The sequence below is a fragment of the Lathyrus oleraceus genome, chromosome 3 (assembly GCF_024323335.1).
Source record: "Lathyrus oleraceus cultivar Zhongwan6 chromosome 3, CAAS_Psat_ZW6_1.0, whole genome shotgun sequence".
Classification (NCBI taxonomy): Eukaryota; Viridiplantae; Streptophyta; class Magnoliopsida; order Fabales; family Fabaceae; genus Lathyrus; species Lathyrus oleraceus.
This window is the reverse complement of record NC_066581.1, coordinates 263,760,188-263,776,884: the sequence shown is the minus strand read 5'-3', so window position 1 is coordinate 263,776,884 and position 16,697 is coordinate 263,760,188. Positions and strand designations below refer to the sequence as shown.

General features: G+C 34.8%; 1 protein-coding gene across 2 annotated transcripts; it reads right to left on the bottom strand.

The window, feature by feature from the left end:
* Positions 1–677: 677 nt before the first annotated feature.
* LOC127126833 (uncharacterized) lies at positions 678–12,295 on the bottom strand. Of its 2 annotated transcripts, XM_051055843.1 has the most exons (20): positions 11,747–12,295; positions 10,813–10,962; positions 9,866–10,047; positions 7,676–7,783; positions 6,545–6,715; positions 5,928–6,467; positions 5,036–5,110; positions 4,834–4,962; positions 4,684–4,758; positions 4,387–4,596; positions 4,027–4,179; positions 3,718–3,932; positions 3,375–3,492; positions 3,145–3,277; positions 2,880–3,081; positions 2,694–2,799; positions 2,477–2,617; positions 2,256–2,379; positions 1,997–2,113; positions 678–1,330 (listed from the first exon to the last, which is right to left on the bottom strand). In XM_051055843.1, the coding sequence occupies exons 1-20, from the start codon at positions 11,943–11,945 to the stop codon at positions 951–953; spliced, it is 3,528 nt and encodes a 1,175-aa protein (XP_050911800.1). In that variant the 5' UTR covers positions 11,946–12,295; the 3' UTR covers positions 678–950. The 2 variants fall into 2 exon arrangements, with proteins under 2 accessions (XP_050911800.1, XP_050911799.1); XM_051055842.1 differs by having other exon boundaries at positions 2,880–3,277.
* Between the last annotated feature and the right edge of the window lie 4,402 nt (positions 12,296–16,697).

Genomic DNA, 16,697 nt, shown 5'->3' with positions numbered 1-16,697 from the left:
TTTGTCGAATCGGAAAGTAGGGTGTTACATAGTCTAATATAGTTTAACTATAATCTATTAAGTTATTAAGGAGTTACATACATCCAAAATCAGAAAAAACAAAGATATGAGAAATTTACCAAATGTTGGAGATGAATGTGCTTTGTTTGAATGGAAAAGAGTAGAAGTTGACGAAATGCTTGGTTTGAATGAAGAGAAGTAGATATTAAGAGAAAGATTGAAAAAATATTGAATTCAGATGAGTAAGAGTTATGTTCTTGAGAGAAGTTGAGAAGTTGATTTCAAAGAAATAAAATGGGGAGATTATCCACACACACTTAAATAAACGTGTCTGAACTTCAATATTCGAAGTTGAATCTGAATTTCAATCTCCAAACTTATTTTTTACTTTTATTTAAACGGTTCTGAGATTGAGTTTGTTGTGATTAGGGTGAATCTAGATTTCAATCTTTTGACTTAATTTTTACTTTTATTTCGTGTGGTTGTGAGATTGGATTTATAGTATCTAGAGTGCGTTCGGATTTCAATTTCCAAATTCTAAGAGTATTTTTGAAATTTTGCCAAAATTGAAGAGTAATGAATGGGGTGCAATGAATAATGCCATTTGATTCTGCCTTTGTGGTTATGCCATTTCTAAAAACATCCCAAACCATAAAATGCGAGAAAAACACAAAGCATGCAGATGAAAATTTAATGAACAATTCACATTTACAATGTGCTCTCGACCAAAATCTCTTTCCTGTCCCCGACACAAGGCCTATTAGATCACAACCACAAATTTTGGCATCAAAAACTGTAATAAACTATTTATTTATATTTTCACTCTTTTTCTATCTCATAAACAACACTGTAAAAGAAATTCACAAGTCTTGGTTGTTGTACATATGGGAAACAGTGACATTCTCTTGATGAAACAGCTTAAGCACAATATTGCTAAGGCCAAAGGCATCTTATTGGTTCTGACCATCCTCTTGGGCTTTTGCTTTGCCACGAAGCATCTCGCTGAAATTTCCCATCATGATACGTCTGAATCTAGTGTCCTCTGCTGGTGGAGTGACACTCTTGGGGGACAGAACTGCCTCTGTTGGTGACTCAGTGGTTTCTTTCTTTCCAAGCAACCCACCCTCACCAAAAATGTTGCTAACTGATGTTGGAAGCGCAAGATGAGCAGCACCCATTACCTTGCTAATAGTCTCAAAAGTTCCCCCTGATCTTTCCTTCATAATAATTTCAAGTGCTTCTTTGTGAGCTGGATCCAGTGCATCCAAGTCTTTCAAGAGGTTCTGTATTGCAGGCAGAAAGAAGTCCCTAACACTATTTGCAGGAAGATCTACAAGAAGAGAAACTAGGAATTAAAAATACTTGAGGGAAGAAATAAATGTCAACAATCAGTGACATCTCCGTGAAATTAAAACTTGTTACTATGACTTTTACAAACAATATTGCGGTTGTAGACTCTAGCTTATGGTGGTGTATAAAATAAAATTGAAATTACAAAAGATTTGTCATCATAGAGGGAAATGATTGAAAGACATGCGAATTTTGATTAACAATGAAGAAAAAACGACAAATAATGGATCAAAAAGTATAATATTTCCTTTTTGGAAGATGTCTTATGATTTCTTTCTGCAACCTAATTTTCCTATGAAGTAATATTTTCTATTAAAAAAAATGGAGACTTTAACAAATGAATAAAAGTGTGATTTGGAGTTTAACTAAAAAGATTAAATATAACACATAAGGCTAAAAAGATCCATACACTATAGGTACTATTTGAGCTATGGGAAGACTAGAAAACTGACAGCTCCACGTGTAGATTACATATTTACATCAATAAAAAATCTGAATCCTATGATAACAGAACACAGAACATTGATGGTTATCTGGTACCAATCCAAAACATTAAATTATCAATCAAACCTTGATGTGAACACCATAGAAAGAGCTCAAATGAATTTAGGCATCCCAGATTAATATGATTTTTAAATGAGCAAACCTGTAGCATCCAGAGCACGGATTGCCTCACAAAATGCATCAGCTCTCTCTCGTCGACGTGTTAAGTCTTTTGCTGCATTTGGCATTGCTGTAAGTTGGAAAATCTTGGACAAAAGATGTATGTCAAGTTAAGGAAACAAAAACACTATTTCGGAGACCTTGAAAGCCAACAGAACATGCAAATGACAAAAAATGAGACACAAATGTCAGGACATTAATTACTTTTCCAAACATTTTTCCAGAAATAAGGTTAAGGATATAATCTCTAAGTCTGTCTATTGTATGTGGTACAGCAATCACCAACGCACGAATAACAGCAATAGTAGCTTCATGAGAACCATCTTCAAGAAAAGCATCCATTTGAACACGTATCTTGTCAACAATCTGGAAGATATATTATTTGATTAGGAATTTGAATTGAAGAACTGCATTAACATCATAACTTCAACAGGAACCAGGGAGAAATACAAATAGCAGATACCATATCATTTTTGAAGTGCTGAGCCACTGCACCAAATGCATCTATGCTGGCATACTTCACATTCAGATTTTGATCAGATCCAAGAGTAACTAGAGCAGGCAAAACATGAGTTGAAGCAGCCTTTGCATCAATATATGGCACCTATTAATTGAGAAGCTGTTTTAGTTTAGGCATTAATATGAGATGCATCTAGAAACTAAGAAAGAAGCACTCTTACAATAACTTTCAGCAGCTGTGCAGCATTTATTTTCATGCTCATGTTAGAGCTGACCACCATTTCCCATAATATATTAAATACCATGCCATGGTTTTCTTCACGTGTGCTGCATTATAAAGAAAACTCATAATGAGCATTGGACAAAGACACATAGAATTTTAAAAATGTTTGTGGTGGTAATCAAACCAAATGAAGCGGATAGCATTAATAATCTCAGGAGTGTGCTTGGTTGAACGATTTTGCATGGAACTATCTTCTAGAAGCAGCTTCTTTAAATATCCTTCTAACTGTCCATGTTTTCCAGGAGCACTCAAAACACCAGCTAACAGAAGCGGTAAGACACACATTGTAGAAAGCCTATTTGCAACGGCAGATCTTGGCCTCAAACCTACAAGTGAACGGTCAAATATGAAGCGATTATGTACAAAATTAACAGGGAAAAAATGTTTACCTTTAATTCTTGAATGGATGGCAGTAGGAAAAAAAGTCAAATCTGCATCATCCCCTACTGCAATTAAAAATACTGGTAGCATTATGCATGTCACGTAGGACTCCCCAAAATATTCAGAAACAGATGACAAAAACTGCATTTACATGGGTTATATCAGCAAAAACTCAATTAATTTTGGTTAAGAAGGCGTACAAAAAATTTGAAAAACTTCAAAGGGAGGGCAAAGCGACCTTTGAAATCCGGCTCCGTAAATTATCTTCTTTCTGTGGCAACAGGCAGGCCAGCTGTATCAAATTTGGAAAACACTCAACATGCATCCACTCAAAGGTAACCCATTCAACTTGTTCCCTAGCAAAAGGGAAATCATTAAAGATCAGCCAGCTTTCATTGAGTGGTCATACATGGTTTTCCTTTTAGTGTATGCATAAATTCCATGTTTGGAATACACAAACATTACAACATGAATCAACAAGACTCAGGAGGAAGGATGAGACGTCAAGACTGTCAGTGGCATTGACTCTTCCAAATATCCTAATGGCATTATTCAAAATCAGATGTTCTCGCTAAGCTTACCTGGCATACAATTCAAGCAATGGGATAGATAACACAGTTGGTGCAGTTTCTGTGGTGGACAAGAAGGGACAAGTGCCAAATGCTTTTTGGTGCACCAAAGGAAGCAATTCCATCAGCATTTTCAACAAAACATCTACATTCCAGCGCTCTCTTTCACCCAATACACGGAGATGTGACTCTATAGACCCTTCAACCCCAGAAAGAGGCGGACAACGCTGCGGATTGGGGCAAAAAATCTCACTCAGAAAATATTTCGATAAATAATGAAATTGTTGGTCCGAAAGAGAGGGTACAAGGAAAAACAAATACCAGAGCTGAGTTTAAAATATGAGAAAGTAAAACTCTCAAAACGTGATCTAAATTTTTTCCCCACTTTGTAACTGCGGGAACCAATTCCTTGAGAGCAGTTTCCACCACCACTCCAGCCGGGTCACAGACTAATTGGAACATCAGCTCCTCCACCTATCAATAAGAGGTGAAAAAAAGAATTAGAACAAATCTTAATTGTCATTATTACTTTTCTGTAAAAGTTCTCATATTATGGGAAGGTAAAAGGCTCCATTCCCTAGACCATTTTTCGTTAGCTTGTTCTATAGCTTACATTGTAGCCAAGTCTCAGGTCAGAAACCTTCTCCATGACTGCCTCGAAGCAAATATAGTGAGGCTGACCTTGAAATATTTATCCATGTTTGGGAAAAGTGGAAGCAGCATAGCTAGATTTCGAGCTGCACCCTCTCGAACAACACTGGCAGAGTCTTCTATTAGTTGCTGCACAATAGATAAAATAAGAGAATCTCGAATCTCCGGCCGTACATATTCTGCAAGCTCTCCGCATGACTGAGCAACGAGCAATCTACGCTCCTCGTACATGTGACTTATCTAATAAGCACAAGACCAACAAACTAAAAACCTGGTCCATGTTTTATAAAGGCAAAAGGTAAGTTGAAACGTGAGGCACAAATTTACTTGTTCCCAGCACTGTGGAAGCAATTCTGTTTCTGTTCTCATCTCTCCAACATTCTTTGCAAGGTTGACACATGCCTGAAAAGATGACAGGTAAATTTAAATTGTATTCAGACGTTCACTAATAGAAGTAAGGAAAACAGCACAACATACATCCATTATTATTCGTCTCTGCTGCTCATCTGGACGCTTGATTAAATTAAACAATGTGTGGGTCAAAGAATCTCGAGTGCTGCTGTCTGGGTGGCGCTCGATAGCACACATTATTAGAGGAAGGAGCTCCTACAAAAAAACAAAACTTATTCAGCATTCATGTGACAGAGATTAAATGAAACAGATTTATAGAAAAACCAACCTCGCGATGATTAATCAAGACATAAGGAACGATTTTAGGCAAAGCATCTGCAAGTATCTGAACTGTTCCTAATCCCTGTCAAAATTGAACAAATATAAGAATGGAATATCACAGCTAAAAATTGATATGGACATAGACAAATCTATTTAGCTAACATTTAGCCATCATGATAGTTCATCATTCTTTCAGATGAAAGGGAAGAGATTCTTCATCTCTATATTTTTCAAAAGTGCTACATAACAGGTAATAAAACCAAAAATAGTACTTCCAGTTCACCATCCAGTTCATCAAATTAACGTGGAGAAGTCCCACATTTGCTAGTCCCACATTTGTTAGAAATGTGGAGACTTGAGCATTTATAAGTGGGAGAACCCACACGCCTATCACCTTAAGGTTTTGGGTGAGTATGTGATATGTCTCTCACAAATATGTCTTGCTCTTAAAGAAAAGTCCCAAAGTAAAAATGCTCCCTCGTGTTGACCCCCTGATTTGTAACCCCAACAATGCTATTAGAGGCTCGTTTAAGATCCGGCGGACCACCTATTATGGTTTCCGCTATCGGATCACCTGATTTGTAACCCCAATAGTGGTATTAGAGACTCGTTTAAGATCCGACGGACCACCTATTATGGTTTCCGCTATCGGATGACCCACCATTTATTTCCACGCTCTAGTTGTCTAGTCTGAGCATGAGGGATGTGTGTTAAGAGTCTCACATCGGATAATATATGGCCTGAACATGTGTTTATAAGTGGGGGCAGTCCTCACTCTACCAACCAGTTTTGTAGGGTTGAGTTAGGCCCAACCACATTTCTTAACAAATTATAGAGATATCATTAAGCTAAGAGTACAATGAACTTTCTGTTTTCCAATCTATTAATTCATCACTTACACTGTCTGATACTGATATTTGAAGTAACCTACTGTCCTCGTGTTGACCAACAATTTGTTCCGAGTCATTTTTTATATTTTCAGAAGCACTATTTGTATTTACAGCATTAAATAATGTAGGCAAGGTATCTTCTTCGTTATTTGCTTTCTCATTCAGAGATTGAACAGCTGATGATTGAGCATCTTCATTGCGTACAGCACCAACCACCGCGGCAATGGTATTTGAGATTGAACCTTGGTCTTCATGAATCTCAATCACTTTATCATCTGTCTGTAAATTTTCCATTTCAGAACCAACATAATTTCCAGGTTCGGGAGCTCTTACATTCTTTTCCTTCAGCGAGTCAATTTCCACCTGCAATTTCTTAATTTCTTCCTCATACTTCTCTAAAGATTGAGACTGAACATTATTAACTTCCTTGACAACCAGATTATTTCCTGAGAGAGACCCTTCAAGATGCATTTTCAGTGAGGTGATCTCAGCTCTGCAATCATTGAGCTCTTTTGTTTGGTGCTCCAAGGACTGTTTTAAAACTAGCACCTGGAAGTTACAATTGGTATATCAGAATTTTATAAATACAAATGCTGACAGAATCATCAAAACTAAAAATGAACTACCTGGTTCTCTTTGTCTCTAATATCTTTCTGCATTGCCTCCAAGGATTTAGTCAATGTTCCAATTTGAGCATCAGTCAAATCTTTGTTCTTCAACAAGGTTTCCTTTTCTAGATTCAGCTTCTGATTTGAATTCAGCAATGTTTTATTCACTTGAAGCAGAGAAAATTTTTCCTGCATTTTCATGTGGATTTCAGATTAACTTGAATTTATCTAAAAAAAATCAAAAGAATAATTAAAAGTCAGTTCAAAACAACCAATGCCTCTGAAACATATCTCATCAAGTATAACAGTAGACAAAATCAAGAATAGAAAAACAATAGAAGCCTCAAAAGAAGGGTCAAGAGTGAGATATGACAAATAATTGAGGATATTAGGGAGCTATCCGGAAAATTTGGTTTTAGGATTAGGATTTCATAGCGGGATGAACGCTCTATTTGATCGTTTTTTGGACAAATTGCATATAATAATTATAAGCATATAGTTAATGTAAAAATTAAATAAATAACTCAACTCATAAAATATTCATAAATCAAAGCACAACTCTTGAAGTGCATAATCGAAAGGAAGGTTAAGGTTGAGTCTCAACTCAAATTTGATTGAAAAGCCCAAAATTATCCTTAAAACATTGTAAATGTAAGGGGTAATTTTGGTTTTTTAGAGGGGAAAAGGATAGTGGGCCAAAAACCACTCCGGGCCGGGAACCGCTTTGCTCCGCTATCCTGCTATTTACCATATAGCGACCGCTATAATGTTCTGTGCCGATAAGGCTCTTCCCATAGTGGTAGGCATCCGCTATAGCGGGATAGCGTCGCTATTGACTACTCTTAGGATAGGATTAATCAAGGCATGTACACGCAAACATAACCAATATCCTATTCATAACCTAAATAGATAAGCCCGTGAACTAATATGCATGCGGACACTAACAAAAAAGTAACAATATCAGAAGCAAAGGGGCATATGTAATCTATGAATGCAAAATGCAAGGCATAAAACCCACAAAATGGTAATCTGAAGAACTTAAGTGGAGGAAAAACTAGAAAATAAGCCAATTTGTCAGAACAAGGGGTCCTATCTATTATGTTAGGTGGTACACAATAAACAGCTTGCTTATTTAATGTAAAGAATCACCTCAGCAGCCTCTGAAGTTGATGAAAGATACTGATAATAATAATGCCGCAAGGCATCAGGTACAGATGCAGGTGTGTTCTGCCAAATGTCCATGTTCTGGTCTGTAACCTACAGGAACAGTTTTAGTGTAGAATAACAAATCACTAAAATTAAGCACCAAATAGGAAGGGAAATGCAAACATAATGTTATATATTGAATAAGCATGTTCACCACCATATATAATTTGACAGAACTTATGATGTTTTACAAACGAAAAATAACCACGGATCTGTCAGATTGTATGCAAACTACCAATCATTTCTTTATTAAATAGTCCCTCGTGTATTACTCTTTTTGTAATTCATGTGCAACCCCTGCTCCATTGGGGTCATCTTTTGATCTCTACTCCTCAATTGCATTGCAGTTTTCTTTTTTGGGCTTCAGATCTCTCTTTTATAAAAAACAAAGTATACAAAAACACTAAGTAATCATTAAAGTATATAAAAATCAATCATGTTAGTCCTGTAAGTACATGAAAATCCATTCCATTAGTTCCTAGTATCATAACAACATAGACTAATAAGACAGATTTTAATCTACTTTAAGGACTAAGTAGGAGAGAGTGATACTTGAAGAAACTAACTGAAGATTTACTCTTAGTAAAATGATGGAAAGTCTGTTTATTTTTTACCCAAAAAAAAATCATGTTTGTTTATTTGGATTGTGCCGTAGACTTGTGGTACCTTTTGTTGTTGCTACTTGTTTGAAAAATAGGGTTATTCATGTATTGTTATTATTCTTTTTTAAGTTGTCTTACAGGACTGCATCATTACTAGTTGTACCACACTAGAACTTCACCATGGTTCTGAGAATAAATAACAAACTGATATTTATCAAATACTATTCTTTAGAGTCTCTCCTCTCCTTTACCATTGCACCCCTAATCCCTATAATTTCAACTGTTGTGGTACACTATACGTTATTGGAGTATTAACTTTTGAAGATTGTTGAATGAATCCAGGAGCAAAATCAAAATGCATAAGAATGATAGTATATATACCACAAAAGAGAGTACCATAGAAACCTCCTTTAGTTTTTATTTTTGCTTGTTTTGGGGGAAGGGGTGCATTAAAAAAAAGGAGATAATACAACGGGAAAATATATTATCTTAAAGTAAAGGGCAACCCGGCCCTATAAAATTCATCTTAGAATTATAGAATAAAGGAATTTAAAATAGTTAAAGAGTTGTTATAGAAGTGAGTTAGTTAGTTAGTTAGTTGAGGTGGTTATAGAGAGAACGTGTATAAATAAGAGAACACAGAGGGTAGAAAGCATCTTTGAATATTGTAAAGTTTGTGAATAGAGTACAACTCTTGTAAAGGGGAAACCCTTGGAGGAGTGACTCTTTCCTATTATTCTTTCTTATTTTCTTAATTCAATTGTCTTTCAATTCCATCAAATTCCTGGATTCCTAACAGTTCTGCCATGGTGAGATCTAGGGAAGGGATTAACCCGTTATGGGGTCATGTAAACAACCTTACCTTGCATTTGCAAGATTTCACGCTATGTGACCTCCAATTGTATGTAAAGATTAATAGAACAAGAAAACAGGTCCCATAAATATCAATAAACTTTTCAGCCTCACCCAAACTATCTAACAAGTCAAGATGTATGAAAGTTCTCAACTAAAAAGAATGCCCCAAGGATTTTTTATTTTTTTTGGGTTTCTGTGTTTATTTCCCTTCAACATACTGGATTTATTTCCCCTCTTATATTTGTAACCAATTGGTTGAGAATTAAGAAGGGTGACACTAAAATAGAAAAGTCATTTTGAGCGGAAATTCGTGATGTGGTCAAGGCAGAAGCACCACACCATGCCCTACCCACCTCAAGTAGAAGATACTGTCCCAAGGCTTCCTCATTAACATTAAGGTACCTACTAGAATAAAACCATTTAAAATAAAATAGCATAACACCCTCCAAACATACTATAATATGACTATATTTGAGTGATTCCAGATCCATACAATAGAGGGAGCTACTACAGTCACTGGGAGTGTAACTACTACATTTTCAAATTGCTTACTGAAACATGTAATGGACAAAAAAATTCAGAACTGAAAGAATGGCAAGTTCCCCCACCCAAAGAAACTACAGAAGAGAAATAAAATCAGAAAGTTGTGGAAAAAGGGCGATACAGCAATACCAACCTCTTCATAAAATGTCATTGCAGTAAGACGGTAACCAGCTATAAGCAAATATTCCTTTACGGCACAATTAAGATCTTGACGCTCAGTATCCTTTAACGGACCCAAATCGGTGAAGGAAGTATTATTTTGCTGATGAATTTGTTGCCCGTCCTTCACTGAAACATCTCCACTAAACTGTGTAGCTGCATTCAAAAAGAAATATGCCATAAAGCAGTGACAACTAGAAAACATCCCAAGTATTCCAAGTCAGTATACAACAACCATGCCTTATCCCACTAAGTGGGGTTGGTACATGGATCAAATTCTACCATAATGTTCTATCCAAGACCGTGTTTCTATCCAATCCGTTAATCTGGAGATCCTTAGTAGTTTCTCTTACAGTTTTTCTAGGCCCTCCTCTACCTATAGCTGTTTGACTCCTCTCCATCTAATCTATAGTAGGGGGAAAAACCATAAGAGAAAGAAGCAGATTATAAAGCCAAATTGCCTTACATTGAGTGAAGGAGCATTAGCATTGAGGTCACTGAAACTTTTAGCCCAGGCTTAATGAAAGTCTAATTCTAGATAGTTTTTTAAGTGATAACATTTAAAAAGTTCAGGTAGGGTGTCTAGAATCTTGACTTTATAAGAACTGAAATAGATTTTTCAACAACAAAATTGTTAAGGTTTACAGTATTTTAAGTTCAGGTAGGTTTTCTGAAGCAGTGAAGTTGCCTACTTTGTTTAAGGAAAAGGCTTTGCTATTTTGTAAGTATAAGATGATTAGCCAGTGGGAAGTTGTGGTGGTTCTCTTTTATCCTCGGATTGTTTTCCTGTTTGTCGTTTCTTGTTGGAGTTTTATATTTCTGTTTTTCTTCATCTCTGTTCTGTTTTGGATGACCCGATGCTGATCATATAACAAAAAAAAAAAAAAGATACGGAGGTCAAAATGTCGTGTAAGCAAATACCACTTAGTTCATGAAGGTTTTCTGTCTTCTTCTGCAATTCACTCTTGAGTTTTGAGATGTCTTCTAGAGCCAAACGCAGTTCATAATCACTAATAGCTAACTTTTCTACTGCTGCTTCTTTCTCTTCCAGCAAACTTTGAGGATCTGCGACTGCATTTCAAAATAAATAAAAAATTGAAGAAGAGAAATTATCATCCTATCAAGTACCGGATTACATCAACCTACACCTAAATATCACACCTGCTCTTATCAGCAAGGTTAAATTACAAGTAGAGGACACTGTTGTTAAATAGCAGCTATAGTAACAGTATAGTGCTGTAAGCCTGTAACATAATGAAGTTTGAACAAATCTCTATTGTTCTGTGATATTAAACAAATAGCCTAGCTCAATAGTAACCTAATAAGCTTGTGAGTAACCCCATTCAGTTATAAAAACTAACCAACTGATTGAGAAATCACTGTAAAACTATAAATAGATGATTCATCACCGTAAAACCGATTAAGAAATCATTAGAAAGAATTCCAGATCAAAGAATCCCAGTTTCTCTATAGTTTCCATAATTCTAACACTCGACACACTATTTGTAGTACTAACTTTTACAACTTATAACAACACTATAACACTATAACACTATAACTCAGCAGAAACTTAAATAAACCACTATTTACCGTTATCCACAATTGACAACAGTTCTTGAGAATTCTAATGCTTCTGAATCGAACTCCTCTTTTAACAAATACGCACATAATAAATAATATCATATCATCCAATCCAAATTCAAATTCAAAGATCTTATCAATAAAATGTACAAAATACGCATGATTTGTATCCACTCATTATCATGATTTGTCTCCATTGCTGTATAAATTTCTCAGCGTTGACCGAAACGACGAGAATGAGGAAACTGAAAGAGTGTGAATGGCGATTAGTTACCTCGGAGAGAGTTGAGGCGAGAGATTTGATCATGCGGAAAGAGAGAGGGATCGGAAAAGTAATGTTTAAGACGAATAGCTTGATCGTCGTGGCCATCGTCGAGAAGCTCGTGAAGAAGTTCAAATGCTGTAAGAACGTAGTTCTCTTCTAAGAGAAAGTTGACAACGCAATTGCAGAGTGATGATCTCTCTACATCCATGTTTCTGTTACGAATCCTCAGATCAAAACCCTAGAGTCTCTGATCTGAGGCCATTGAATTGAAGAGGTTTGAGGAAGAGGATGATGGGGAATGAAGTCGCGATTTCAAATGTATGATGTTAGCTAGTTAGGTGACATCTCACTTTTAAGTTTAATTTATTTTTCTGGAACTGCGTCAGGATGAAGACTCTGAAAGAAAAGAAACTAGATTGTGTTGGAAAATGGATACTTTACAGGGGAGTGAGTTATTGAGAGGAGGCATGTGGATTGGTCTGCTGATACACCGTCAAATTTTACCATTGATTTAGTTTGTATGTTTGGAAATTGCGGTGCAAATATCTGTTAACCCAGGTGAGAGTCTTGTGGTTGGTTAGTGTAAATCAGTATAATAAATCATTGCAAATTAAAAAGTTTAATTTAAAAAATATTTTTTCTTTGGATCTTGTTAATGAATGTTTAGGGACACTCTTTAAATATTTTAAATAAATAAGTATATTTTCAATAAAAAAAATCTATTTTAAGATTTTGAAAGGTGTTTCTAAGCATTCGTTAGTTTTTTTAACGGAGAGCATGACTTTTATATCGCTCCTAGGTCTTTAACTATGGATAAAGTTTATAAACGACAAGAACACAATAATGTTATCTTTGAAAATGATAAAAAAAAGGTCAGTTGAGAAAAATATTTGAAAAAAGTGGTCGGTGTTTTTTGATCTTTCATATTGGTCTAACCTCGATGTAAGACATTGTTTTGATGTGATGTGTAACACCCTAATTTTTTATTATTTTATTTTAATCGAGTTTTGGAGTGTTTTTAAGTTAATTATTCAAGTTGGTGGATTTTGGGTAGAGTTTTATGATATTAAAACTTAGTGTATAAGGGAGGAGTTATGGTAAATTAGAATTAATTAGAATTTTATTAATTTAATATTTTTAATTGAATGTAGAATGATTAATTTAATTTAATTAGAATTTTTGAGATTATTGGTTTTATTTAGAATTATTAATATTTTTAGTTAATTAAAAATAATAGAAATATGAGAATGTGAGTTTTGGGGTGATAAATAAATATTTTAAATAAAATAGGGAGGTGGGTAAAATCATTTGTGAATTGAGGAGAAATAGTGAGAATTAATAAAATAAAAGAGAAATTAAGTTTTATTCAATTATTTAAATAAAGAAGTTGGGAGAGAATTAGTCAATATGCATTTTTTGTGGAAAAGAGACTAAATACAGAGAAACCTAGAAGAAGTTTTTGGAATGAATAAAGAGGAAACCCTATAGTCAAATCGTTGTTGCAAATTCGAGGTAAGGATGGGAAATTATTCATGTATGAGTGTTTAAGCAAATAAATAGTGAGGGCTCTTTACCCTCATTTCTTTTTACCTTTCTTTTCCTCCATTGATAAGATTTTTGAAGTTGAAGAAGGTTTGTATAAAACCTCTCTAAGACAGTTGATATGATATGATTTCCTTTAGTACTTGATTGTTTATATATTTTGAATTGATAATATATGTTGATGTCTTATGATAAGGTGAGAGTATAAATATTGTATTGATAAATTATGTTGATATTTTATGATAAGCCGGGAGTATAAATGTTGAGTCTGTGATGTTGATGTGATAAAATGATGAATTTATGCTGTTTGATGTGATAAGATGTTGAGTTTGTGATGTTTGATTCATATTGGTCACGTTTATGTTTATCTATGTGTATTGGGGAGGTTGAGACTCAAATAGCTGAGCTTTGGATCTTCTTCTAGGTTTCTCTTTATTTAATTATTTAAATAGAGAAGTTGGGAGAGAATTTGTCAGTATGCATTTTGTGTGGAAAAGAGACAAAATAGAGAGAAACCTAGAAGAAGCTTTTGGAAGGAATAAAGAGGAAACCACATAGCCAAAGTTTCATCGTTGTTGTAAATTTGAGATAAGGATGGGAAATTATTCATGTATGAGTGTTTAAGAAGATGAATAGTTAGGGCTCCTTACCCTCCTTCCTTTTACATTTATTTTCCTCCATTGATGAGGTTTTTGAGGCAGAAGAAGGTTGGTGCAAAACCTCTCTAAGACGGTTGATATGATATGATTTTCTTTAGTACTTGATTGATTGTAGATTTCAAATTGATAAAATATGTTTATGCCTTATGATAAGGCGAGATTATAAATGTTGAATTGATAAATTATGTTGATTCTTATGATAAGGCGAGAGTATAAATGTTGAGTTTATGATATTGATGTAATAAAATGTTGAATTTGTGATGTTTGATGTGATAAAATGTTGAGTTTGTGATGTTTGATTCATATTGTTCACGTTTATGTTTATATGTGTGTATTGGGGTGGTTGATACACAAATATGTGAGCTTTGGATCTGTTCAATAGGGAGAAAATGCATAAAATCTCAGATAGCCATAGAAAGAGATTGACCGTCTTGTTTCATGCGTAACTTGAGTTTCATAAGTCAGTTTAAGATGTTGTCAGTTGTGTTAGAAAGCTAACACAATAATGTTTATTTTTTAATGGGAAAAATGGGCCAGGGAGCTATATAATAGTAGCAAGTCTCTAGTTTATACCAGATGTATAGTCAAATTGCAGTCCTACATTGGTCATCTTATTTCACATGTAACTTAAGTTCCGTAAGTACGTTTGAGGTACGGTCAATTGCACTAGAAATAGGGTTTAACGAACTTTTAAACTGGAGGGATTAATAATTTTATCATAATTCTATAAATTTTTTGTACTATTGTGAAGTTATACATTCTGTTTTAGAGTTAAGTCAAGGATTTAGGGAAACCCTATTACAGTAAGGCAATTTTAGAGTTAAAGCAGGGGTTTGGGGAAAACCTTGGAGCGATTTAAAGAAATTGAATATATTTATAAATCAATTGAATTTGAGATTTTTGATATGTTTAGAGTTGAGTTTGGAGTATGACATTCTTAGAGTTGAGTATGAGGTATTTGATATATTTAAAGTTGAGCCTGGAATATTTATAGTTGAGTTTTGAGTATTTGACATTCTTAGATTTGAGTTTGAGGTATTTGATATCTTTAAAGTTGATTTGAATAAAAGGGGTTGAGTTCTAATTCATTTTATATGTTTAGATTTATGAGTAAGTTACTGAGTTACATTGATGTGTTTGAAGTGTTATGTGTGTTAAGAGGATTGATTTTTTTAGTTACCTGACATGCTCAGAGTCGAGTTGATGAGTAGTTGAGTTAAGGTTATATCACGCCTTGTGACTTGTAATCCTTGAATAAAAGTGGAAAAGTTAGTTGTATATTCTATTGAGTTATGAGTTCACCCTGTTGAATGCTTAGGGTTGTGTAGTGTTATTTTTACCTTGTTGGTGAGTATTATTGAGTAATTATATAATTATATGTATTTTGTTGAGTTGTAATTATATATCATTGTTGAGTTATGTTGAGATGTGTGGTTCATAGATGAAACAATGTTGTGGCCTTATATTGGCGATGTTTATATATTATGTGGAATTATGTCGAGGTGCTCGGTTCAGATAGGAACCATTCGTTGTGGCCTTCTATTGGGGATGTTCGGACTCCGGTCCAGTGACAAGTTACTAGTTCAAAGAGAGGATCGATGACGAGTCTGGGACTTCGGTCCGATGACAAGTCTTAGGTTTAGAGAGGAACCTAAGATGAGTGTTGGAGTAGGAGGTTGAGAGGAGTATTGCATTTGTATTGTTTGTCACATTCCTGCATCATATATATCAGAGATAAGTATATAAACTTCGATCCATTTATGAGTTGTTGGTTCAGAATAGGGGACCAATGATGAGCCTGTTGGTGACGGGCTTCAGTCCAGTGACAAGTTTATGGTTCATAAGTTGGGACCACGGGTCTTGGACTTTGGTCTAATGACGAGTTACAAGTTCAGAAGTGGAGACCTGAGATGAGTTTTGCTTCAGAGATGAACCGGGTTCAGAGATGAACCAGGTTCAGAGATGAACCAGGTTCAGAGATGAACCAGGTTCATAGAGGAACCATCAGTTGGTGGATAAATAGGTACCACATGCATTGGAGTAGAGGTGTTGATTGCATTGCATACATAACTCCATTAGTGAATGATGATTGTTGTGAATGATCTAGGTGATTGACGATTGATATTATTAAGTTATCCTTTCTCTTTCATGCACCATTAACATTTATGGATGTATTATCACCCCCTATTTATTTCTTACATTGTCTTTACACCTATGCTACAGATACTCAGATATAGGAATTTTAGTTGTTCCTTGTGTTGAAGGATGGCATAGTTAGCTTTCTTCGTCGTTTATCGTTTTGTGTTGTTTAGTTTCTGTGTGTCATTCTGATAGTGTAACACTCGGTTGAAATTATTTAATTATGGTTTTCTATGAGGCAATTTTAGAGTTAAGGCAAGGTTTTTTGGAAAACCTTGGAGCGACTTAAAGAAATTGAATATATTTATAAATCACTTAAATTTGAGTTATTTTATATGTTTAAAGTTGATTTTAGAGTATTTGACATTCTTAGAGTTGAGTTTGAGGTGTTTGATATCTTTAGAGTCGAGTTGAATAAAAAGGGTTGAGTTTTGGGTCACTTGATATGTTTAGAGTTATGAGTAAGTTATTGAGTTATATTGATATGTTTGGAGTGTTGTGTGTGTCAAAAGGGTTAATTTTTTGAGTTATCTGACATGTTCAGAGTCGAGTTGATGAGTAGTTAAGTTGATGTTATAGTACGCCTTGTGACTCGTAATCCTTGAATAAAAAGTGGAAGA

Coding starts and splice junctions, on each gene's coding strand:
- LOC127126833 (XM_051055842.1), bottom strand. CDS start 11,945: ATGGATGTAGAGAGATCATCACTCTGCAATTGCGTTGTCAACTTTCTC. Junction 10,048..10,812: donor AAACCTTCATGAACTAAGTG/GTATTTGCTTAC, acceptor TTTTGAATGCAG/CTACACAGTTTAGTGGAGAT. Junction 4,597..4,683: donor TTCCACAGTGCTGGGAACAA/GTAAATTTGTGC, acceptor TGTGCTTATTAG/ATAAGTCACATGTACGAGGA.